Raw genomic sequence first — 26437 nt, 5'->3', positions numbered from 1 at the left:
TAGCACCATTAGTCCAGAAATCACAGATTTAATTATAATTTCTTCTAATATATAAAATACCATATAAAGATTATTTAACCATCTGGTAATTAATGTTGACTATGTATATTAATCTCAGCTCTGTGCTCAGTGTTGCTTACTGAATGACATGCCCTAGTAACTTGACAATGAGAAGGTCCCTTAATGTGCTGAGCCGGTGTCTGGGGAGGCATAACCTATATTTTTGTTTCATTGTTGGCTCTTATACAAAATAATTTGCTTTTACCAACCTATGTGATTTGATTTTTAAAAACTCTTTCGACTCACTTTTATTTTTATATCTTCATCCTGGGTTCAGCAGTTCTAATTCAGATATACTATGAGTGGGTGGGGGAAAAACTCATTAGGCTTAAAATACTACAGAGATAACACATGATTCTTAGCAATAAAAGAAGCAGTGAAGATATTAAAAACCTTGATTTTCACTTGAAAAGAACTAGAGTGGCTTATAGGTACAAACCATTAGCTGTAGAGCACAGTAGTCTTTAAAAATTTATTTGTAGAAACAGACATATTCAAATCCAACACTGAACAAATACAAAGAGAACAGGCTGGAATGCCAGTGACAAATAGAGAATCTCACTTGCACTTTACATTTCTTTGCACAGTACTAGCACCGTTAGTTCAGATATCACAGATTTAATTGTAATTTCTTCTAATATATAAAATACCATATAAAGATTATTTGACCATCTAGTCACAAAGCTCTTTCAAAACCTTATTTAAAAATCAGTCAGAATTTACCATATGAAACTGATGAAAATGGTTTAAAAACTGATCCAATTCTACGGTTTGTCCAAGGAAATGAGCCATAATTAGTTTTATTGGGAGAACGTGCCTGAATTCAGCCTCTGGTCCACTTCTGACCACTAAGCAGGTATGGTAAATTGAACATTTCTATATGAATAAGAGCACATCTAAAACTGGTCTTAGAAAATATTTTCCTAGACTATAAAAATACTAAATGGAATACAAAAAGTTCAGCATATACAGCAAAGAGACGACAGCAGACAAATATTTAAAACATACTTAAAACTACCTTGTACCACAATCATCATGAACATCAAGTATTATGCTAATTTTTTTTCCATGATTCATTCTGATTCAATGTTTATTCCCCCACCACTCAAATTTTGTAATAATGTCAGATGCAGACCAAATTCTGTGTTTCTAACAGAAGTTCCTGGAGGCACCACTACTGAATAATTCTTGGTATTCAATTGGTTCTCAAAGTGCTGAAAGTGCAACTATAGGAGAGACTGTTCCTTACACTGGGGGTGGGTGAACCACAGGCTGCGGGGCAAATCTGTCTGCCACGTGTTTTGTACCGCCAGCGGGCACAGCCACGCTCACCTGTTTAAGTACTGCCTGTGGTTGCATTTGCGCTACAACAGCAGAGTTGGGGAGCTGCAGCAGAGTTGGGGGTAGCCTCCTGGCATGGGAAGTCTATTAAAATATTTACTGTCTGTCCCTTAGCAGAAGTTTGCTGATCCCTGTTTTAGATAAATCACTTGAGGAAATTTTTCACTGAACAGGACAAAGGTAACACTGTACAGTACTAAGAAAATTTTGCCTGGGACTTGCCGGTTCCATCATCCAGTACCGTGGCAGGCCAAAAGAATGCAAATTTGAACTGGCCAACATGGGTGTTCTAACTTAGATCCGCCTATGGCAAAGTACCTTCCTTTCACTATGAACTGGCAATTGTGTACCAGATAACTCACATCCCAGATGACAGTGATATCCTCATTCCTCAACCCAAACCATCTGTCTGGCCCCCAAATAGGACTTCTGGCTTTTAGGAATCAATAGTCATGTACCCTTAGCAATGGAAAGAACTAGAAGAGGACTTTTCCCATCCCTTCCATACTGGCGTGGATCCTATAAGCACTGTGCTGTGTGCCTTTCAGAATCCCTCCCTGTGACATGCATCATAATAACTGGCACTGCTGCCACCCAGGGCCATAAACATGTCCCTTTTGACAAAGCGGGCGAAGTTTTCGAGTGGGCACATGGGTTTGGGAGAGCGCTTGTGGTGCTCCTGACAAAAGGAGGTGTGGGATGTGACATCCACACCATTGTAGAGAATCCGGACAGCATGCTCCCGGGGCTTCTCTCTATCTTGCCAGAGCTCAAAGATCAGCCTGGCTGCAAACCTTGGGAACCTGGCTTCCGTGAGGCCCAAGGCACAGAGGACCGGCGACAGGGTGACATCGTGGGCAGAGTACAGGGCAAAGAGCTCTTCCTTCCTGCCTTCCGCGGCACGCCGCATCCGGTCCACGGTTTGGTTCAGGATGGGGTGGGCACCCAGCAGCGCATACCCAAGGTACAGTTTCTTCTCCCGCCTCTCTCGCTCATCCTCTATCTGATGCGTCTTGAGCACCCTGAAGTGCTCCATGCCAATGCAGCCGTTCCTGGTGCATGGGAAGCTGACGTTGTGACAGAAGTGGCAGAGCATGGAGTCTATGGGGTTGGCGGCCCTGAGCTGCTTGGTGGGAATGTCCACAATCCTGGCCATCTCCCCGTAGGTCCTCTCCAGCTGGCTGTTTTTTAAACGTAGGAGGTACTGACGACGCTGCTCCTTTTCCAGATACTGGTTTCTTGTGGGACAATAGCAGTTTCCAGAGCAGAACAGAGCACTTGGCTGGTGCCTGAAATAAATATTCTTCCAGTCAAAGTCTGGGAGAAAGCCATAAAGCAGGGCCAGCCCACTCTGTAAAGTCCGGCTCTTCCCGGTGGTCTCTAAGTAAAGGTGGTTTGGGGACCAGTCACTGGGCAGGAGTTTATGCTTCTTTAGATAGATGTCCCTCAGCAGGTGCCCGTTCTGCAAATGCTGCACGACTCCTGAAACACAGCATGATACACAGCCCTCCTTACTGCCAGCTTAGGAAAAGGAATCCACAAAGGGGAGCTGAGACCGTGAGCAAACACCTCTGGGAGGGTGCAGAGGAGTGGGCGGAAGCTGAGAAATGGGTTCATGACACCTGGTGAAGGGAGCCTCTGCAGGATATCCACATGGGGCCAAGCAGGGCAGGGAGCTATCCTCTAGAGCCATAGCCTTTCTAGGGGACACCAGGAGCACCGGCCGCTCCCACCCTCCTCCCCCTTGGCCAGCCCCTTCTCTGGGGAAGGCATCGTAATTGGCTGGACCAAGGGGCCAGGAGTCACAGGCTGTCTTGACATAGACCTAATGAGAGCTTTCTCCCCCCTGGCCCAGGGACACGGCGCTCCCTCTGCACAGGCAGAGCAGAGCCCAGCGAAACCAACCACATGGGGAGAAGTGGCCTTGCCTGCTTGGGCGTCGGCCCCTCCCTGCTGGGAAGTTCCTGTACTGACCCCATCTTCCCTACGTGGGAGGACACTCCGCTCATCTTCTCTCTACTCCTGTCCAGGCCTTAAGGGATCTCATCAACAAGGAAGCCCTCTTTGTGCTGAAATGGGACGATCTCCCAGATATAGCACTTAAAAAAAAAATGTCGAGCTGTATGTTTCATGTGCTTCATTTAAGAAAGAGGAAAAAAATAAGAATGTGCATTTGCAGTTGTTTGTATTTTGCATAAAGAAACTCTGGAAGGAGTCCCAAGAAACTAACCTCAGTGGTCACCTGGGGATGTTGGGACACAGAAATGGGGTGGACAGAATAAGGATGGGCAGCAAGAATTCTAAGTTACCTTTCAATATTGTTTTAGTTTTTGACTACCACAGTACATAATATATGATCTTCTAAAAAAATTAAAAAGCTTATCTCCATGCAAGAGAAGTCAGTTCGAGACAAAATCAAGTGCACCTTCTGACCAGCAGGATGTAACAGGGCACAATCTCAGTGACCATGCTTAAGCCCAACAACCAGTAATATCATCTATTCAGATGTCCAAAAGGTTTGAAAAGTCCCGCCACAGAGATGAGACAACTTTAGACAGAAATGCGTGAGACAGAGGGAAAGGGATTGGCCCAGGAAGGGAAACAGCTCAGAAGAAAACCCAAAAGATGCCTGGGTCTTTCTCTGAATCAAGACTGTTGAAAGCAGCAGCCCCTCAGTGATGTGGGCTGTGACAGGTCCCAGCATTTCCAAAGCGATGTGTAAGAGACAAATCATGAAAGAAACTGTCGGCCCTGTTTTACATGTCAGCCTGACTCTGCAGCATGCGTTCCTTCCAGACCCAGCAGCTTCTGGCACTCCAGTTGGCTGTCCCCATGCGCGCCATTCCCTGCTGCTGGAGGCTTCTGTAGGACAGGCCACACCTCCCCCGCCCCCCACACGCTCAGCAGCTACCCAAGCATCTCGCACCGAATAGGCACAAATGATCAATCTCATAAAGTTGTGGGATGCCAATCCTAAATGATGATGATAATAGTTATGTATTTCTAATGACATTTAAAATAGAAGGTAAGAGTAACCATTAAAAGAGAATGATGAATGGGCCATGGTGTCTCAGTGGCAGAATTCTCGCCTGCCAAGCCGGAGACCCAGGTTCGATTCCCGGCTCCTGCCCATGTAAAAAAAACAAAAATAAAACAAAACAGAATGACAACACTTTCTTGATGAAAACACGTCAAAGGATAGCAATAGAAGGGAACTTCCTCAACATGGTAAAGGGAATATATGAAAAACCCACAGCTGATATAATCCTCAATGGGGAATGCCTGAAAGCTTTCCCTCTAGGATCAGGAACACGACAAGCTGCCTACTGTCACCATTGTTATTCAACATTGTGCTGGAACGTCTAGCTAGAGCAATTAGACAAGAAAAATAAATAAAAGACATCCAAATTAGAAAGGAAGGAAGAAATAAAACTATCATTATTTACAGATGACATGATACTATATGTTGAAAATCCTGAAAAATCTACAGCAAAGCTACTAGACCTTATAAATGAGTACAGCAAAGTGGCAGGGTACAATATCAATGCCCAAAAATCAGTAGTGTTTCTATACATTAGTGATGAGCAATATGAGAAGGAAATGAAGAAAAAAATTCCATTTAGAGTAGCAATTAAAAGAATCAAGTACTTAGGAATAAATATAACTAAGGATATAAAAGACCTATATACAGAAATCTACAAGAAATTGCTAAAAGAAATCATGGGACACCTAAATAAATAGAAGGGAAGACCTAAATAAATGGTTTGGAAGACTAAATATTTTTAAGATGTCAATTCTACCCAATTGATTTATAGATTCAATGCAATACTAATTAAAAACACAACAACTTACTTTGCAGAAATAGAAAAACCAATAACCAATTTTATTTGGAAGGGCAGGGTGCCCTGAATAGCTGAAAATATCTTGAGAAAGAAAAATGAAGTGGGAGGTCTCTCACTACCTGACTTTAAAGCATATTATGAATCTATAGTGATCAAAACAGCATGGTACTGGCATAAAGATAAATATACTGACCAGTGGAATCTATTTATCTTTGACTCAATGAAATCTAAGTGAGTGTTCAGAAATAGACCCTCTGATCTATGGACAACTGATCTTTGATAAGATGGTCAAGCCAACCCACCTGGGACAGAGCAGCCTCTTCAATAAATGGTGCTTAGAGAACTGGATATCCATATGCAAAAGAATGAAAGAGGATCCATATCTCAAACACTATATAAAAATTAACTCAAAATGGATCAAAGACCTAAATATTAGAGTTAAGACCATAAAACTTTTAGAAGAAAATGTAGGGAAATACCTTATAAATCTTGTAATAGGAGGCAGTTTCTTAGACCTTATACCCAGAGCACGAGCATTGAAAAGAGAAATAGATGAATGGATCTCCTCAAAATTAAACACTTTTGTGCATCAAAGAACTTTATTAGGAAAGTAAAAAAGGCAGCCTGTCCAATGGGGGACAATATTTGGATTTGGGAGACAACATATCAGATAAGAGTTTTGTATCCAGAATATATAGAGATTCTTCAACTCAACAACAAAAAGACAAACAACCCAATTTAAAAATGGGCAAAAAAATCTTGAAGCTTGCTCTCGTGAAGCTTATATATGTAGTGGAGATGCTTAGCCTACCTATAGGTATGTCTAAGAGTCACCTCTGGAGGACCTCTGTGGTTGCTCAGATGTGGCCTTTCTCTCTAAGCCCAACTCTGCAGGTGAAACCATTGCCCTCCCCTCTACATGGGACATGACATCCAGGGATGAAAGTCGCCCTGGCAGTGTGGGAGGTGACGCCCAGGGATGAGCCTGGCCCTGGTGCCATGGGATCAACAGTGCCATCCTGACCAAAATGGGGAAAAGAAGTGTAACAAATAAGGTATCAGTGGCTGAGAGAGTTCAAACAGAGTCGAGAGGCTACTCTGAAGGTCACTCTTACACAAGCTTCAGTTAGACATTACTACCTATCATAACTTGCCAAACCCCAACCAAAACCATTCCTGCCAATCCTAAAGAACACCTAGGGCATTATATAAGATTCTACATAGGTTCCATTCTCTAGGGTAACTCTCCAAAACCTACAACCTCCAGATGGGTCCCTGGCCACATAAGTCCTGAAATGCAGAGGGGTCAGCCTCTCTAGAACACCAGCTAGTTCCATCCCCCTATACCAAATTATCAACAGCCCCTTCAAACATGAAAAATTTAAAATGGGAATAGCCCAAATACCTCTAAAGAGTGGGAGAAAGATCCAAGGTGATGGTGGAGCTATATAGAAGGTCAGGTTTAACAAATGAGTATGAGTGCCAAATCATTATATTGATATTTCTTTTAGCCTTGAGGACCTTAGAGCAGCTAGAAATAAAAACTTAAAACTTGTGGAATTGTAACCCATACCAAACTCTGAAATCTGTTCTACAACTAATTGCTGCAATGTACTTTGAAATTTCCTGCTTTTACGTATATATGTTTTTTAAAGAGAGGAAGGGGTATAACAGAGAACATAGGATTTAACAAATGAGTATGACTGCTGAATCATTATATTGACATTTCTTTTGGTCTCCAGTGTCTTGGAGCAGCTAGAAGAAAAAATGAGATATCGTGCATCTGTAACCCATACCAAACTTTAAAATCTGTTCTAAAACTACTTGTTAAAATGTATTGCTTTTGTGTAAATATGTTATATTTCACACACACACAAAAGATTATATGGAAAACTTTGGTAAGTTAATGATCATTCTAAGGTTACTATAAAATTTAACTAATTTTTAACCTCATGCCTTAATAAAACATGAAGATATGAAGAAATGAAGTTGGAAAAAATGTAATTAACAAAATATTTTTGAAAAAATGTATAATATAGTAGTAAATATATTCTTCATGTAAAAACAAATAGCAAAAGACATGAACAGACAGTTCTCAGAAGAGGAAATACAAATGGCTAAAAGGCACATGAGAAGATGCTCAAGTTCATTGGCTACTAAGGAAATGCAAATCTAAATCACAATGAGATATCATCTAATACCCCTAGAATGACCATTATCAATAAAACAGAAATGACAAGTGCTGGAGAGGATGTGGAGAAAGAGGCACACTTATCCAGTGTTGGTGGGAACGTAAAATGGTGCAACTGCTATGGAAGGAAGCTTGGCGGTTCCTCAGGAAGCTAAGTATAGAATTGCATATGATCTGGCAATACCATTGCTAGGTATCTATTCAGAGGACATGAGGGCAAGGACACAAATGGACATCTGCACACTGATGTTTATAGAAGCATTATTTATGATTGCCAAGAGATGGAAACAGCCCAAATATTCATCAATGGATGAGTTGCTAATCAACCCGTGGTATATTCATACAATGGAATATTATGCAGCTGTAAGACAGAATAAAGTTATGAAGCATGTAACAACGTGGATGAACCTTGGAGACATTATGCTGAGTGAAATTAGCCAGAACCAAAAGGACAAATACCGAATGATCTCACTAATATAAACTAATGTTAGTGAGTGAACTTTGAGAGTTGAAGTTAAAAACAGAGGTAATCAGGAGATAAAAAAAAGGGTAGAGATTGGGCATTTGGTAAAGAAGGAATACAGATTGTACAACAGGACTGACTGTAAAAATTCAGAAATGGATGGCACAATATACTACCTGATGGTAGCACAGTAATGTGAGTACACTGAATGAAGCTGAATGTGAGCATAATAGAGGGAGAAGGGTTAGGGGAACATATAAAATCAGAAGGAAAGATAGAGGATAAAGACTGAGATCGTATGATTTAGGAATGCCTAGAGTGGACAGTGATGGTGTGCTGGTTTGAAAGGATGTATGTCCCCTAGAAAAGCCATGTTTTAATCTAAATCCCATTTCATAAAGGAAAATAATCCCTATTCAATACTGTATGTTTGAAACTGTAATCAGCTCATTTCCCTGGAGATGTGATTTAATCAAGAGTGGTTGTTAAACCGGATTAAGGGATGACATGTCTCCACCCATTTGGGTGGGTCTTGATAAATTTCTGGAGTCCTACAAAAGAGGAAACATTTTGGAGAATGGAAGTAGATTCTGAGAGAGAAGAGAATGCCACAGCACCACGAAGCAGAGAGTCTACCAGCCAGGGAGCTTCATGAAACAGGAAGCCAGGAGACAAAGCTAGGAGATGATGCTGTGTTCACCATGTGTCCTTCCAGATGAGAGAGAGAAGCCCTGACTGTGTTTGCCATGTGCCTTCTCACTTGAGAGAGAAACCCTGAACTTCATCGGCCTTCTTGAACCAAGGTATCCTTCCTTGGATGCCTCAGATTGGACATTTCTATAGACTTGTTTTAATTGGGACATCTTCTCGACCTTAGAACTATAAACTAGCAACTTATTACATTTCCCTTTTTAAAAGCCATTCTGTTTCTGGTATATTGCATTCCGGCAGTTAGCAAACTAGAACAGATGGTAATTAAATGTACAAATATAAGATATTTTTACATAAGGTGGAATAATGAATGCCAACATTGCAAGTGGTTGAAAATGGGATGGTATACAGGCAACGGTACAATCAGTACAAGCTAGGGTCTATATTCAACAGTAACATTGTAACATGCTTCCACTGAATGTAACAAAGGCATCATGCCCACACTACAATGTCAACAGGCAGGGGCATGGGGGCAGGCTATGGATTCTTTGTGAAAGAAAAAGAAATGTTTTCATATAGATTTTGGTGGCAAAGGCATGGCTATCTACTTAAGTTGGATTGCATGACAGGCAAATAAAACCATTTAGAAATGAACACAGAGAAAGAAATACTAGAGAGAATATGGAAAAAAGAGATGCACCTATTCACTATTGGTAGGGAAATAAGAGGTGCAGCCCCGTGGAGGGCAGTTCTGCAGGAGGCTAGGGGTGGGGTTGCCATATGATCCTGCAACCCCATTGCTCAGTATATACCTGGAGGAAGTGAGAGTGGGGATATGAATGGATATTTGCATATGACTGTTTATGGCTTGTGACTCACAATGGATGGAGGTGGCCTAAGGGTACAATGACTGAGGAATGGAAGGGGGAACTGTGGTGTATAAATAAACTACCAAAAGAAGGAATGAAGTGGTGAGGCATGCAACTAGATGAATGAACCTTAAGGACTGTATGTTGAACGAAATGTCAGAAACCAAAAGACAAATAGCATGCCTCACTCATATGGACTAACTATAATGTACAAACTCGGTGACTTGAAATCGAGACCATGGGTTATCAAGTTGGGGCCTATTGTAAAGGGTCTTACATTGTAAGCTCTTACAGCAGTCATATCTTTTCAGAAGTTGTAACTGTTATTTCTAAATTCTGAGATACTGAGCTGTTTGGATATAACCTGTTCGCGCACAGAAACTTTGGGTATTTATATGACACCTGAGACTCAGAATTAGAGCTCTAAAACTATGAAAATCAGCATTACCCCATACAGGAACTGTTTAAAAAATTGAAAAAGTGACAAGACTTCAACTAGAGGTATAAATGAAGCTGATTTGGATAGGACTAGAGTAAATCAGAATACAAGGTAAAGGATGATATGGGCTATATTTTAAAACTCAACTTCCGTGTGAGACCAAAGGGAGAGATGTTTATTTGGTACAAAATTTATATTTTGGGTAGGGCATTACCTAATTTAACTTGTCTGGTCAGTTCAGTTGAACACCATAAGTACATGGAACCATGAAAAGGGCATGAGATCTTATTGGTTTGTCCAGGTTAATGTGATGCTCTGATACATCCCAGAGTAATCTGTGCAGTGAATAAAAAAGTATTTGCAGAGTCCCCTTGGGGGACTAGGGAGAAAGGGGGAAATATTAAATTTTCTTATCTGGGAATTCCTGATATTCTCGCAAGCAGTGGGGACAACCAATTCAATAAGCTGAGCCCTTAATCTGGGGTTCACCCCTAAAACTTATTCCTGCAAAGGAGAAGCTAAGCCTACTTATAATTATGCCAAAGAATTGCTCCCAGAGAAACTCTTTGGTTGCTCAGATGTGTTCTCTCTCTCTCTAAGTTAACTCAGCAGGTGAATTCACTGCCTTCCCCCTCCTATGTTGGACATGACTCCCAGGGGCATAGAGCTCCCTGACTGATAACGTGGGACAGGACTCCCAGGGATGAGCCAGGATCCGGTATCATGGGACTGAGAAAGCCTTCTTGATCAAAAGAGAGAAGAGAGAAATGAGACAAAATAAAGTTTCAGTGGCTGAGAGATTCCAAACAGGGTCGAGAGGTTATCCTGGAGGTTATTCTTATCCATTACATAGGTATCCCTTTTTAGTTTATAGTCTATTGCAGTGGCTGGAGGGAAGTACCTGAAACTGTTGAGCTGTGTTCCAGTAGCCTTGATTCTTGAAGCCTGTGTACAGCTTTGACAATGTGACTGTGTGTGTTCTAGTTTGCTAGCTGCCAGAATGCAATATATGAGAAACAGAATGGCTTTTAAAAAGGGGAATTTAATAAGTTGCTAGTTTACAGTTCCAAGGCCAAGAAAATGTCCCAATAGAATAAGTCAATAGAAATGTCCAATCAAAGGGATCCAGGAGAAGAACCTTCTTGGTTCAAGAAGGCCGATGAAGTTCAGGGTTTCTCTCTCAAGTGAGAAGGCACATGGCAAACACAGTCAGGGCTTCTCTCTTGGCTTCAAGGACATATGGCGAACATGGCGTCATATGCTAGCTTTCTCTCCCTGGCTTCCTGTTTCATGAAGCTCCCCGGGAGGCATTTTCCTTCTTCATCTCCAAAGCGTTGGCTGATGGACTCTCTACTTCTCGTGGCTATGTCATTCTTCTCTGCTCTCTCTGAATCTCCTTCATCCTCCAAAATGTTTCCTCTTTTATAGGACTCCAGAAACTTCTCAAGACCCACCCAAATAGATGGAGACATGTCATCATCTAATCCAGCTTAACAACCACTCTTGATTAAATCACATCTCCAGGAGATGATCTGATTACATTTTAAAACATACAGTACTGAATAGGGATTATTCTACCTTATGAAATGGGATTTTGATTAAAACATGGCTTTTCTAGGGGACATACATCTTTCAAACCAGCACAGTGTGATTGTGAAAACCTGTGTCTTATGCTCCTTTTATCCAGGATATGGACAGATGAGTAAAAAATATGGATAAAAAATTAAATAAATAATAGGGGGGATAATGGGGTAAAAAAAGTTGGATAGATTGAAATTCTAATGGTCAATGAGAGGGAGGGGTAAGGGGCATGGGATGGATGGGCTTTTTCTTTTTATTTCTTTTTCTGGAGTGATGCAAAAGTTCTAAAAATGATCATGGTGATGAACACACAACTATGTGATGATACTGTGAGCCACTGATTGTATACCATGTATGGAATAGTATATGTGCAAAGATTTTCAATAAAAATATTTTTAGGAGAGAGAGACAATGAGGGAACAGAGGCACACAGTTCTACAAAATTAATTCTAGAGCCATACTTGTTTAGAAAATGATTTGATGTTAATAGATCAGTTGGGAAGAAAGGTCCAAATGAATGATCGCCTCTCAGTGTAAAAGCCACCACCACCTCTTCTGAGGGAACAAACCTGGCTCCAGAAACTGGGCCCCCTGTCCTCGGCACAGTCATGCCCCACCCCTGGCAAGCACCCATGGTTACTGACCCTAGAGGACCCCATCAGATTGGCTTTGAACTTGCAAGTTCCCCTCTGGGTGTGGCTAGTCGCTTTGTTGACCAACACAAGGCAAACCCACTGAGAGCAGCAGGGGCATGACGGCTTTTGGCACTCCTGTACCAGCCTCTGGGGTCCTGGATGGAACATTATCCTTGGGGCCCATGCCACTCCTGGATCCTTATATCAATTTTCCCCTTTTTGTTTAGGTTGGTTTCTATTACTTGCAACCAGAGCCTCTAACCAGTGGTTCTTGGCAAACATGATACTGCCTGGGGCTGGGTGGGTGGGTGGGCAGTGGGGGTCGGATGGTCCTAATAATGTGGGGGGGGGCGGGGTGCTAGACACCCTCCACAAGGAACAACAGTTCTCCATCCCATGTTACTTCTGAATATACCATGAGATATTCCCATAGGTGAAAAACCTGCTTGAAACCTGTTGAAAAACCGTGTTTTACATAAACACAAAACATTTTTAGCCTGATATTAGCATCCACTGAATTTTCCAGAAATGCAATGTCAGTTAAGTGAAGTCTTCACTTCATTTAAGTCCCTCAATCAGACTGCATCCGTACCTGCCACAGTCACCATGATTCTCTGTTTAGGTGCATGCATTATACTTTTTCATTTCATTGTGATCAAGCGTTTACTTATGTTGAAATACATAGGGTTATATAATAAATTAGCTCCTTTTTATATACTGCAGTAAGCGCCCTGATAGAATGGATTTTTTTAAATTATGTAGACAGGAAGGTTATATTACATTTTAATTTTACGTCGAGATAGTAAAGGGAGCATCATAAAATACCTATTACCAAAAGGGGGTGCTCAATCTGGTAGGTGAGGAACCCCAGGTCTAAACAAATGTAGAACTTGTGCATGAAGAACCAGTTCCGTAAGGATTTTAACAAAATCGGCTCTCTAGAAACTTCTGCTTGTCCCCCCCCCCCCACTCTGTCACCCAATGACAATAGTTTTCAACAGATGGTAAAAAGTAACAGGGCCACCTACTATAGGGCAGAAATCTTCCTTCCACCAAAGGCGAAGGCCTGAGCTGCCAGTGGAACAAGTAAACAGGACAAGGCCAACAAGGCTGTGCTAGCCAAGCAAAGGTCCTGAGGGGCCCGGGCTGCACATCTGGGACCCTGGAACTCCTTGGGGACTAACCCTCTTCTCTGTCCACGGTGAACTCACCACCTTACCTGACTGTGCACGGACTATGCCAGCTGCCTGGGGAAAGATGGGCTTCTGTGAGCAATGCATTAGCAGAGCACACTCCATGCTCACGGCGTACGTGCCCCACATTTTTCTTCCTAAGGTCTTATAGCAAAATCTATCTGGTGTTTTGTTTGAAATATTCACGAATAGGGGATTGGTTAAATACATTATATAGGGGGATGTTTGGTACAGTCACCAACATAATGTTGTAGATGAATGCTGCTCACTGTGGAAACATTAACACAATGTTTTGCTAAAGGAAATAGTGGGTTACAAAATACCACATTTAGTAAGACACCCGTGTGTGTGTGTGTGTGTGTGTGTGTGCCTCGCACAGAAAAAAAAGATTACTAAGGGCCTAATTCTTTGCTTGGTGGGATTATGGGTCCTTTAAATTTTTCTTCTTTTGCTTAATTGTGTTCCCTAATTTCTCTTCCGTGAATATATATTGCTTTCATAATAAAGTTATTTTTACATTTTGGAAATCATCTGTCTAATTAGCCACCTCAGTGGACTCGGAGCCCCGTGAGGTCCTGGTTCTCCCCTGTGAGCCGTGCAGCACCTGCAGCCTTGTGCAGGGGTGTGTGCCCCCTCCCACCCCCAGGCCAGATGGAAGAGTGTGACTGGCGGCCACACTTACCTGTCTGCGTGAGCTCGCCCATCTCACACAGCGGGTGGTTGGGGTACAGGGGCAGGGAGTGTAGGGGGCTCTCGAAAGACGTTCCGGCTCCTTTGGACATGTGACTAACGAAAGCTTCCAGTTTAGGGTGATACGGTTTCCTAGAAAGACAACACAGAGAATTAGTGGTCAGTGTGCTCAAAAAATGCCCACCTTTCCTACAGAAGGTGACAGGCCTAGCAGTTTCCAACTGCAGCCCTAAGTGTACTGTTGTTTGCCTCACCCACAGTAACATACTGGCTTGATCACTTACATTCCAGTTTCATTAACACCTGGCCACTGACACCTGCACATAAACCTCCACGCGGTAAGAACCTTGGGCTGGGGTCCCCAGCCTCTGCTGGACCAATGTCACTCTTGGCTCCCCAGGACTCTGCTCTGTCCTCTGCCATGCTATTCCCGACCTGTGCCACCACCTGTGCTCCCGCCGGGAGGGCTCCCCCTACTTGCCCGGCAGCCACACGCTCCCCTGCCCAGTCCTGCAGGTACCTCTCCTGACGCATCCCCTCCCCTCACTTCCTCACATCTACAGCCACTGCCCAGGCTCTGGCCTCAGGCAGCTGTTATTGCAATGGCAGTGGGCTCCTGACTGGCCTCCCTACCTTTAATCTCGCCTCTTGGATCTGTCATTCTCGACAGCCAGAGGGATCCACCCAAAGGCAACTCTGATGCCGTGACTCCCCTTCCTGTGACTGTACACGGCCACCTCCTGAAGCAGTCCTCACCTGCCCACCGGACCTGGGTGCTGGGTCCCGGCTGCACTGAGCCTCCCTGGCTCCTTCCCCAGCGTGCCTACGCATCCACACAGCCACACCGGGCCACACTCTATCCCTTCCTCCCAGATAACCGCTGCCCCCTTCCCCCCCGCCAGCCTCCATCTGGCTAACGCTTAATTCTTATCTGACCTCTGCTAAATGTCGCTTTAAGAAAAATGTGTAAGGTGGTTTAAGGTAATTAGGATCCCTCTAGCTCTTTACAGTCCACTCTGCATTTTTTCATGTATTACATCTCATTTACTGTGGAAGTGGTAAATATATCTAAAAATAACTATCAGGCCTAGACTGAAACATTCTTTATATTTCTGCCACAAAGTACCTATAGTAAGTCAAAACGTCATCTATCCTTCTTGTCACTAATACATAATTCCCCTGAATAAGGAAATGACCTATGAATATATAGATATTTTCTCTGAATAATGAAATGATAAAAAAATATACAGACATTTTCCAGCTGGACAGAAGTGGACAGATAGAGCAATTCACAACTAAACTGCATAAAAATCATCATGAAAAAAAGCAAAAGTAAACTGTTCTAATGTAGACCCCTGCTGTCTAAAAGCCCAATTAACTGTGGCCATGCTTTTAAAATGGACGCCAAAATGGTTTTATTATTTTTCAAAACCATGATGCTAAAAAAAAGTCATCTTTTAAAAACTGTTTTAAAATTAGAGAATGCTAATCCTGACATGCAGTGTAGTCTAATAAATCACCCTGGATTGCTGCAGGGAATTAAGTCTTACTATAAAAGCAGAGGGTATGTGATTTTGCCTGAGGCTAAAACACAAAAATGTTTGCAAACTGGGAAATGAAATTTCCAGTCTGACAATGAGGTCACCAGTATGAATCCACATACAAAACAGGCTGTGAACAGGGGTCACGTGTTCCGTTGCACCTTTATTTCGGGTTGGTGATTTTTGAGGATCTAAGAAAACTTTGCAGCCAATCTTAGAAATGGAATTTCTGCCCTGAAGGTGTTTGCTGAGATGTGTCAAGGCTTCAGGGCACCTGAGTGCTTAACGGTTCTTTGATGTCTAACTGTATGCATTAAAACTTGTCTTTTTGTATGGAAAGATGAAGATTCCTGGATGAAGAACTTCAACATGGAGAACAGAGGACAGTGGCTGGTCCCTTGAAGAGGACCAGGTAACCTGAGTCCCAGGACCCGTCCCGGATGTGCCTGCCAGGCCACTGCTCCATCCATGGGGTCTAGAGTGTATCCAGCACGTGGCAGATAACCTCAAAGTGTGTTAATAAATCCAGCTATGAATTGTCCATCCTTCGATGTTTTATGAGAAGGCCAATCTTCTCGAAATCTGCAGCAAGGCATATGGCAAATTATCTTAGTTTAATAAAATATCCTGATTCACGTGAAGGTGGTAAAATAAAGGCTGTTGTGGATGAGACTTCTAGTCATACACTAAATTCTATTTTCCTCATCTTCCTGGGAACTTGGTTTAGATCCCCTCTCCATGGCCCTGGTGGTCAGGTGGAACCACCCGACTAAGTAGTCACCAGCGAATGGAAGGATTCATGCTGCCTCTGGGCTTTGGGCTTGAAAACCATCGCTGTGCCTCCTGCACACTCTCTTCGTCCCCTCTGGCTACTCTCCAGGCACGGCAGCAACCCAGGGTCAATTCTATTTCTAAGACTGGCTGCAAAGTTTTCTTAGATCCTCAAAAATCACCAACCTGGAAGGAACTGTGGCCCTCAGTGACCTGGTGGAGCCGAGACTCACGACCTGGAATATTTTTACCTCCTCCCTTCACATAAGGAAGAGACATACTTATTTGCTGTCAAAGCAAAGGATTCTTGGATGTCTTTGTTACAACATCCTAGCCCTTACCCTAACCAATTATTAGCAATCATTATATCAGTGAAGATGAATTTTTCTTCAGCAGAAACTCATTGTTGTGGCCTCATTGGAAATCAGCTTTCATACTAAAAACTCAAAAGAATCAAAAGTGTTACTAAAGCCTCCAAATCATTCACCTTGGAATTCTTCCTGGTGTTTTTATATGCAGTGCTAACCCCTATTTATACCACAAAGCTCACAACAGAACCCTGAGGTTCATTTACATACCCATGAGAAAATTTGTGTGTTGGCTATAACTTGAGCAATTACTGAGCTCTGCAAAGAACATTTGACAAGCAGAAAACCAGTGAAGGGGCCAGTAAAACTCTTACCAGAAAACACAATTCAAAACAGCTTATGTGGCTAGAATTTGGAATGAACTAATACCATACATTTTAAAAATGCATGCCAGTGAAGGAAATTATTCTTTTATATTATTAATAAATGAGATTCTGAAAGGACAAGCCCAATGTGTTTTTCTCAGTCTTTAGCCTTCTCGACCTTTTTGCCTTACTTGAGATGTTTAAATGCCTCTTGCTCCTTGAAATGCTCCCTCCTTCCTTGGCTCCCATGACACTCTCTTGCTTTCTTTTCTCTGTTCCTCCAACCTCTCCTCCTGGGATCCTTTTCTCTCTGTGCCTATGAAGCGTCACTGTCCATCAAGACTCTGTTTCTGGCCCTTTCCTCACTCCATGGATTCTTTCTATGACGAGATCTAAGCCTAAAGCTTCAACTGCTATCTACATGGGTGAGACTCTCCAATAAACCTCTACTTCCCAGCAAGATGATGCTCCTGAGTCCCAAACCCATACAGCCTGCCACCTGCCAGAAACTGTCACTTCATGTATGGTGACGGTTCACACTTAGCACTGACACCTCTACTCATAACTTCTTTCCAGCACTTCCTTCTTCTGTGCTCCCTGCCCCCTGGAGGGGAACCACCAGCCAGACACCCATTCAGAAACCTGGACACCCCCCCATTCTCTCATCCAACCTGTCACTAACTCCTACTGAGCGTACCTTGTAATTGTCATAGCCACCCCCCTCTGCTCCATCCATCGCCGTTGCTGTCCCCTGAATTCCAGCCCCCATCATGCTTTTCATTCAACAAATACCAAGTGATCTCTAACCACGTACAGGCACTGTTCTGGGTGCTTGGGATACAGCACTGAACAAAACAAACAAATATCACTGCCTTGAGGATGCTTACATTCTAGCATGGGGAGACAGACGACATACACCGAACACAAATGTGTGTGTATATGCTGGAAGGAACCAAACATTAGAGAAAACTGAAGAGCAATGCGGGTCTGGGACACTTGGGTGGGGGGAGGGGGCTCTGTAAATTTTTTTTTGTAATTTTTTAAATGTAATTTTATTGAGATGTATTCACATACCATATAATCATTCTAAGTGTACAATCAGCACCTCACAGTATCATCATATAGTTGTGCATTCATCACCACAATCAATGTTTGAACATTTTCATTACTCCAAAAAAACAGAATAAACTTTAAGAAAAATAAAATAAAAAAGAACACCCAAAAACCTATTCCCTTATTATTTAATTTTGTCCTTATCTTTTACTCAGCTTTCCATACCCTGGATAAAGGGAGTGTCAGCTGTAAGGTTTTCACAATCACACGATCGTACTGTAAAAGCTGTATAGTTATATAATCATCTTTAAGAATCAAGGCTACTGGAACATAGTTCAACAGTTTCAGGTATTTCCTTCTAGCTATTCTAAAACACTAAAAACTAAGCAGGGATATCTATATAATGCATAAGAATAACCTCCAGAATGACCTGTTAATTCTATTTGAAATCTCTCACAGGGCGGGCCACAGTGGCTCAGCAGGCAGAGTTCTCACCTGCCACAGACAGAGACCTGGGTTCGATTCCTGGTGCCTGTCCATGCCAAAAAAAAAAAGAGACTGAAATCTCTCAGCCACTGAAACTTTATTTTCTTTCATTTCTCTTCCCCCTTCTGGTCAAGAAGGAGTTTTCATTCCCATGATGCCAGGTCCAGGCTCAGCCCTGGGAGTCATGTCCCGCGCAGGGGGAGGACAGTGAGTTTACCTGTGGCATTGGCTTAGAGAGAGATGCCACATCTGAGCAACAAGAGAGGTTCTCTGGGGGTGACTCTAAGGCAGAATTGTAAGTAGGCTTAGCTTTTCCTTTGCAGGAATAAGCTTCATAAAGGCAAGCCCCAAGATTGAAGGCTTAGCCTATTAAATTGGAAGTCCCCAATATCAGGAATTCCCCAGCTGGAGGAAGTTTAATATTTCCACATTTTTCCTGAGTCTGCCAAGGGGATTTTGCAAATACTTTTTTATTCTTTGCCCAAATACTCCGGGGTATATTGGGACAACACACTAACCTGTACAAACCAACACGATTTTATTCCCTATTCAAGATTCCATGTAATTATGGTGCTGGAATAAACTGACCATACAAGTTAAATTAGATAGTGTGCTACAGAAAACATGAATTTTGCACCAAATAAGCATCTCTTCCTTTGGTCTCATGCAAAAGGTGAAATTAGAAAACAGTCAGTATCATCCTTTATCCTTTAGTCTGATTTACTTTAGTCCTAACCAGATCTGCTTCATTTCATATCTCTCATTGAAGTCTGATCTCCTTTATAGCGTTTTTGAACAATTATTGTTTAAAAAGTCAGGTACTGCTGACTTCCAGAGCTGCAGAACTCTAGCTCAGAGTCTCAGGTGTCACATAAATACCTGAAGTTCGAGGGAACAACCAGGTTATACATAAAGAGCTCAGTATCTCAGAATTCAGGTAGAACAGTTACAGCCCAGGAGCAGATGTGACTGCTGGTCCTACAATCTAGGACCCTTCACAACAGGCCTTCCCCTGATAACCTGTGCTCGCAAATTCAATACTCAGAACATTATAGTGAAGTGCTGCAATGTTTGTCTTTTCATTTCTGTCTTATTTCACTCATACTGTCCGTCCTCAAGCTCCATTCATCTAGTTGCATGCCTCACTAGTTCACCCCTTCTTGCAGCCCCTCAATATTCCACTGTATGTATACACCATGGTTCACCCTTCAGTTCCTCAGTAAATGTACCCCTAGGCCACCGCCACCCACTAAATCAGAGTATAAACATCAGTGTCCATTCATGTTCCCGCTTCCAGTTCTCCCAAGCACATACCTAACAGCAGGGTTGTAGGATCCTATGGCAACCCTATACTTAGCCTCCTGTGGAGCCACCACACTGCCCTCCAGAGGGGCTGCGCCTGCCCACAGGGACTCTGCGACCTTACAGGAGTGCTCTGAGTGCCTTGTTGAGAAGGTCACATGCAAACAAAGACTTGAAGAAGTGAGAGAGGTGCCCACAAATCTCTCTGGGAATAGCCTCACAGAGAGGGGACGCCAGGGCTCAGGCCCCGAGGTGGCAGCCACGTGCCCCAGGGCCTGAAGGGCAGCAGGCAGCACAGGGCCTGCACACAGCGAGCAGGTGGGGGGGACAGGTGAGGGCAGGCAGGTAAGGGGCAGGGCAAGTCCAGACAAGCCGTGGAGGCCGCCGTAAGGGACTGGGCTTTGTGCTGTGGCATCTCCTGCCTCTCCACCGCCCGCTTCCCACCCGGCCCCACGCTGTGGCTGCAGGACATCGTCACAGTTTCATTGCTGTGCACGGCCGGACACTTCACAGCTCCCTCGCTGCCCTCCAGGCCTGGAGGCCACACTGCAGGCTGGGCAGGGGAGCTAGCTTCCACGCTCCTCTCCATGCCATGCAGCAGATGGCCCAGCTCCCACTCACGTCTCCAATCCATGCTCAAGCCCTTGGAAGTCAAGCCTAGCCATCCACAACCCCACACCTCTGCACAGGGCAATCCTCACCCCTCGAGGGGCTGTTCCTAGTGGCCTCTACCTGACTTGCCCCTGCACACCTTTTGGGTCCATTTCTCTGGCCTTCTCTGATCTTCCATCCTCCTGCCCCCTCCTGCCCTATCTGAGCCCAGCTGACCCTCTCCTGGCTCTCACTACAGTAGGGGGGCCCAGACTGCTGCCACCTCTATCTGGTCCTCCACTTCTTCCTGCCACTGCAGCCGCCTCTGCTGGCCAGGAGCCCTGAGTGCCGACCTTGCTCCAGGCCCTGCAGGCTGGGGGATGCCCTGAGGGCAGGGACAACCTTTGCCCTGTGAACCCCCAGGTGCCCCATGGTAACTGGCACATGATCGGAGCTTAAAAATAAAATGGGTTGGATAAATACAGATTGAAGTGAATATTTTTTTCTTCTTTGGATCCAGAAAAGGCTACTCAATTCATAGTAAAAGGTATTTACCAAGCAGGGCACATCAATAGCTAACAATCTTCCGGCTGGCTGAGTGAGGTGCTTTAACGATGCCAAGTGCACCTGTCTCATGAGGCACGTGGAATTCAAGAGGCAGCTTCTACCATGAGACTTGGAAAGCTGTGGAATGTCTCATTGTTGATGGAAACACGAGCAACCAACTTGTAGAGACAACCAGCTCCTGCTTGACTGAGCTAGGTCCACCTGCTGGCCCAGATACTCCCTTCCACCGGGCTAGAGGAAAGGGCACTCTGGGCAACTGTTTTGGATCTGTTGTGTACCCCAGAAAAGCCAAGTTCTTTAATCCTCATTCAGCACTGCTGGGTGAGAGCTTTTTGATTGTTTCCATGGAGAGGTGGCCCACGCAATGGTGGGTGGTAACTTTTGATGAGATGGTTTCCATGGAGATGGGTCTCCACCCATTCAAGGTGGGGTTGCTTACTGGAGCCTCTGAAGAGGGAACCATTTGGAAAATGCTTTAGAGCCACGAGAACCACCAGAAGCAACAGAGCCCACGCAGCCAGAGACCTTTGGAGATGAAGGAGGGAAAACCCCTGGGGAGCTTCATGAAACGAGAAGCATTGAAAGAAAGCTAGCAGATGTTGCCATGTTCGCCATGTGCCTTCCCATTTGCACTTCATCAGCCTTTCTTGAGTGAAGGCAACCTCTTGCTGGTGCCTTAATTTGGACCTTTTCACAGCCTTAGAACTATAAACTTGCAACTTAATAAATTCCCCTTTTAAAAAGCCATTCGTTTCTGCAATATTGCATTCCAGCAGCTAGCAAACTAGAACACCAGGACTCACCGCTTTTGTGCTGCATTCTGAGTAAGAGCTCAAAAGAGTCATAATTCATGAAGGCCAAACAGCACCTGGGAAGGCAGCAGCTCCACCAGTGACCCAGACCCCACAGCTCCAGGGGACTGAGCTGCCCAAAGTGGACCCCTTTACTGGGGTTACTAAGTACATATTTCTCATGATAAGTCAGCTTTTTTTTTTAAAGATGGAATTAATTAAATAGCATACATTAATAAAACATGCATATGCCACCTTTTTCTTATGAAGGATTTTAACATCACTCATAAAACTACAGAATGTTCATGAAAGTGAGGGGTAAGGGGTATGGCATGTATAATCTTTTTTTCTGTTATCGTTTTATTTCTTTCTCTGTTGTCTTTTTTATTTTTTTCTAAATTGATGCAAATGTTCTAGAAATGATGAATATGCAACTATGTGATGATATTAAGAATTACTGATTGTATATGTAGAATGGAATGATATCTTAATGTTTTGTTAATTTTTTTAATTAATAAAAAAAATACAGAATGTTCAATAAAATAACATAATAAAACTAGGCCACAAGATTGAGGCAAAGGAAAACGAGGGCAGAAGCAGTCAGTATCATGTCCCTAGGGGATGCAGCCTCTCGAACACGAGGTCCAGGAGTGGCCCCATCAGAAGCCTGTGCCAGTGCGAAGGGGCTCTGGGACCTGTCCCGGCCTTGGGACCACACCCACTGCAGGAAGGGAAAGAGGAGAGAGGCTGGGCCCCAAAGGCCTCTGGGCCGCTGCAGCGACCGACATTTTACCATTTAACAAGCTCTCAGTTTGGACAAGCAAAGTGCTCCATGCCCCTAACTTACTTCAACTTCACAGGGGTGCCGAAAGGGAGGTGTGGCATGCAGAGGTTCAGAGAGGTGAAGGGACCTGCCCGTCACCAAGCAGGAGACGAGTTCTGCCTCTCGGGGCCCTGGGGATGCCGAGGCCAACGCATAAGGGAAGAGCCCAGGATGAGGATGCAGGACCCGAGAGTCCCGATTCACTCGGCTGCCAACCCAGGCCGGCCATGGCTGTGCGCCAGGTTCAGTGCTGGGCACAGGGAGGAGAGGGCCTGGCTCCCAAGGGCAGCCCGGGGCCTGGGAGGGCAGACATCTCTGTGCTGGTGGGTGGGGGTGGGAGCTGTGAAGGGCCAGGAGCACAGGGGCCCTTCTCTGTGGGTGGGGGTGGGAGCTGTGAAGGGCCGGAGCACAGGGGCCCTTCTCTGGGAAGAGCCAGAGCTGGAGGGCCAAGAGGCTGGCCATAGCAGACTGGGGCGACACCCTGGTCTGAGCCCAGCCAATACTGCTCTCACTCCCGGAAGTCTGGGGCCCGACTGCAGAAAAAGGAGCAGAACCGAGGAGCTGCTGGGGCTGTGCATTGCTGTCCACAAGGTCCGAGAGACTGTCCTGGGTCCAGCTGGGTGGAGGGCCTTGCGGGCCAGCTCTCCTTGGGCGGACACCGGCCAGGGACAACGGCAGCCATGCTACTCACCAACAGAGTGAGACGCCGCTCTACCCAAGGGGGAAAAGACACTGCCAAACCTGCCCTATCTCGTACCCCACTCCATTCCCTCCTGCCACCCCACATGCTCTTGCCCCTCCCCTTCATCCAGAAACGAAGGGGTCAATGCTCAGCCCAGCACACAGCCCCCACCCTGCCCCAGCCCTTGGGCCAGTCAAGGTCCAATTATTAAATACTGGGTCTCGCCCTACTTGTTCTAGGACCCCTTTTCAATTTGAAATAAGCCAGGGGAGAGTTCCTAGAGGAGGGGGTATCTCAGGGGAGCTCAAAGGGGCTCCAGGAGTGGGCCCTGCAGGGATGGGGACAGCAGTGCAAAGAACAGGGCAAAAGCATGAAAGGACAAAGGACTAGGGGTATGGCAGGGGCAGAGGGTCCTGGAGGAACGGGCAGGACGAGAGTGGGGCGCCAGCCTGTAGGAAGAAAGCGTGTGTCTGCAGGGCCACCCTGACATGGGCTGGTCTCGGCCCAGTCTCCACCCATGGAACACTAGGAGGGCATCCGTGTTTGCTGAATGCAGGAAAGAGACACAAATACCCAGGCAAGCACCGTGGCCTCCAGCATTAAACGAGTGAGCGTGTAAAAGCCCACGGTCACACAGCAGGCCGTGATGTTTTTATATAGAATGGGTCACTTGATCTTCACTTAATACTGGATGCTGAGAAGGCTTGAGATGCAAAGAGTTAACCTGAAATTTGAGGTCACATTGCCATCAGCTTTTAAAGACCAGCCCTGCCTGCCACAAGCTACTCCATCATTCCACCAGGCCTGTCGGCCCTGCTCAGTCGGCACCTGAAAGCATTCCGTCAACATAACGTCTTCTCCACGGAGCCCTTCTCGCCGTCTCCTCCCCACATGTAGTAAACTCTGCTAGGGATGTTATACGCCCCCAGACACATCTGCTGAGATCTGGTCCATCATTTTATGGCTAACTGTGCCTCTAATTTTAGGGCTGGGCAATTTCCATACACACAATTTCTACTCTGCTCAATTATTTTTCATCCTAAGAGCTCTCAGCCAAGAACAGGCTGTCTCCAGTCCTGTGAAAAATGAAAAGGGAGAAGTAATATCTTACATTTGCATGGCTTTGCATCTGAGAATATCCATCCCCTATACCATCTCCCACCAACCCTGTGTGGTGGGCATCCTCACATCATTTGAGAGCCAGCAGGCTGAGGCTTGGCGAGAAAGGGACTCGTCTACTGCCCTGGAGGAAAGGATTGCTGAGCCAGGCTCTGAGGGACTCCTAATCCAGTGCTCACTGGACCATATCCCAGCTAATTCTCAAACTGAAGCCCAGCAGGGAGCAGGGTGGGAGAGTGGACCCCTCTCTGGCCCCAGCTCAAATCCCAGCTTACGTGCAGCGTGGCCTCGCCGCTCTGGGTCTCGGTCTCTTTTTCTGTAAAACGCGTTAACCTGAAGGACAGTTCTGAGACCAGGCGCCTGCAAACAGCAGTAGTCACCTCCTGCCCTGCAATTATCCACGGCCATCACCTCAGGACACGAGACAAATGATGCACGACAACGACTGGTAGAAAAGGTGTCATTTACCTGTCAGCCACAAGAGTGCAGTCGATTTCTGGTCGCTTGGTCTTGGGAATGGCGTACAGTGGGTACCTGTCCCCGTGGCGAATGAGCACATGCACGGACACCAGCTTAAAATGATGCGGGGCGTGACCTGCAGGAGGGAGCACAGGTGCGGCCACCGCTCAGGAAGTGGCAGCCCCTTGGGCTCCACGGCGCACAGTTCAGTCCCACCACGGGCCGGGTGCGGGAGAGGCAGCAGTGCCTGCTCGTGCCCGGGCTGGGGTGTGGAGGGGGCAGAGGGGCCTCCAAAGGGCTGGGGGCCTGGCCACAGGGACCCTTGTGCAGGGTGGGGACCGCTGGAGCCTCATGAGGCTGGGCAGAGGAACGTGAGGGGCTGGTCGTGTCCCAGATCCCCCAGAAATAATGGGAAGGCTCTGGGGACATGTCTGCTGGATGTCAGCGAAATGTGGCACACCCTCCCTCCCATCCACGGGTAAGGGGGTGGCCCACAGAAATGCTGCCCGCAGTGACTTCTGCTTTAAACCTTTTAGGCAGGGTACACACAGATAATATAATATTCACATCCTTCGATACATTTACAAAAAAGCAGAACCTGACATGGAAGTCATGTGTTTTTCCCCACACCTTTACTGCAGGACACAAGTCGGGCATCCCGTGCCCGTCCTCAGGGCCGAGAGCACCTGACCTGGGAAGCCGAGTAACTGTAGGTAATGCCACCAGGGCCACCTTTCCGCCTTGCCGACGCCTCCCTAAAAATCCTGACACTGGCGAACATCTGCAGCAGCTCACGGGGAGCCAGGCACCAGCTGAACGTTGACTCAGTTTCCCCGCCGGCTCTGCAGGAAGCCACGGCGAGTCCCCCCATGTGACACCAGGGGACTCACTCAAGGGCCCCGCCCAGTAGCACCTGCAGGCTGTGCACCCAGTCCCGGAGCTGCTCACCACCGGCTGTGGGGTCCCCCGAAGGGGCGGCGTGTCCCGGGCGGCCGAGCGGCGGGCCGGGCCTACCTTCCATGCTGCGCTCAGCCACGCTGGGAATGTTGCAGTAGAGAAGCGCTTCGTAGACGGGGTCCATCCGCGGTGGCTCCGTCACCGGCTCGGGCAGGATTCTCTTTCGACTCTTGCTGCTCAGTCCATTCTTAGCTGTGGACACCGGGATCAGGTGGACTGCAAGGAAAGCAAAGTGGGTTGCACAGAGCCCTGGCAGGCACCCAGCCAGCTCCAGCAGAGCCAGGACGGACTTGAAGGGAGCAGAGCCCCCACATTGGGCCCTGCTTCTGTCTTGACGTCTCCCCCAATCCTCACCACTAAGGATCTGTGCAACACTGGGCGGGAGTCCCAGAGAAGGGGGCCCCATCCAACCTGACCACCTCACTCCCAACAGCTTTTGAGTTCTGCCATCAGTCACGCAGAGTAGGACCCCATCATGCAGTGAGCGCCAGCTAAATGCCAGGTGCGGGCGGCGGAGGAAGGTCATTTAGCACCATCTGCTCTGCCCGGTGCGCCCCGGGAGCCCACTCGTGCAGCGGAGCTTCGCTAATCCTCAGGAGGCCCCTTCACGAGGAGACAGCCCGGGACCGGGTGAGGCTGGAGCGGCTGCCAAGGAGGACGCAGTGGA

General features: G+C 45.8%; 1 protein-coding gene across 4 annotated transcripts in view; it reads right to left on the bottom strand.

Annotated features, from left to right (window-relative positions):
• Positions 1-518: 518 nt before the first annotated feature.
• The window catches only part of PXYLP1 (2-phosphoxylose phosphatase 1), a 92448-nt gene continuing 66529 nt past the window's right edge, over positions 519-26437 (bottom strand). For all 4 annotated transcript variants that reach the window (XM_077130265.1, XM_077130266.1, XM_077130268.1 and 1 more), the window contains 4 exons: positions 25828-25986; positions 24823-24949; positions 13948-14087; positions 519-2883 (listed from right to left, as the gene is read on the bottom strand). In XM_077130265.1, coding sequence (XP_076986380.1) covers positions 1946-2883; positions 13948-14087; positions 24823-24949; positions 25828-25986 — 1364 coding nt within the window. In that variant the 3' untranslated portion in view covers positions 519-1945. The remainder of the gene's footprint in view (positions 2884-13947; positions 14088-24822; positions 24950-25827; positions 25987-26437) is intronic.

Source organism: Tamandua tetradactyla, chromosome 15 (genome assembly GCF_023851605.1).
Source record: "Tamandua tetradactyla isolate mTamTet1 chromosome 15, mTamTet1.pri, whole genome shotgun sequence".
Classification (NCBI taxonomy): domain Eukaryota; kingdom Metazoa; phylum Chordata; class Mammalia; order Pilosa; family Myrmecophagidae; genus Tamandua; species Tamandua tetradactyla.
Note: the sequence above shows the minus strand (reverse complement) of the source record. Positions and strands in the feature narration are given on the sequence as shown.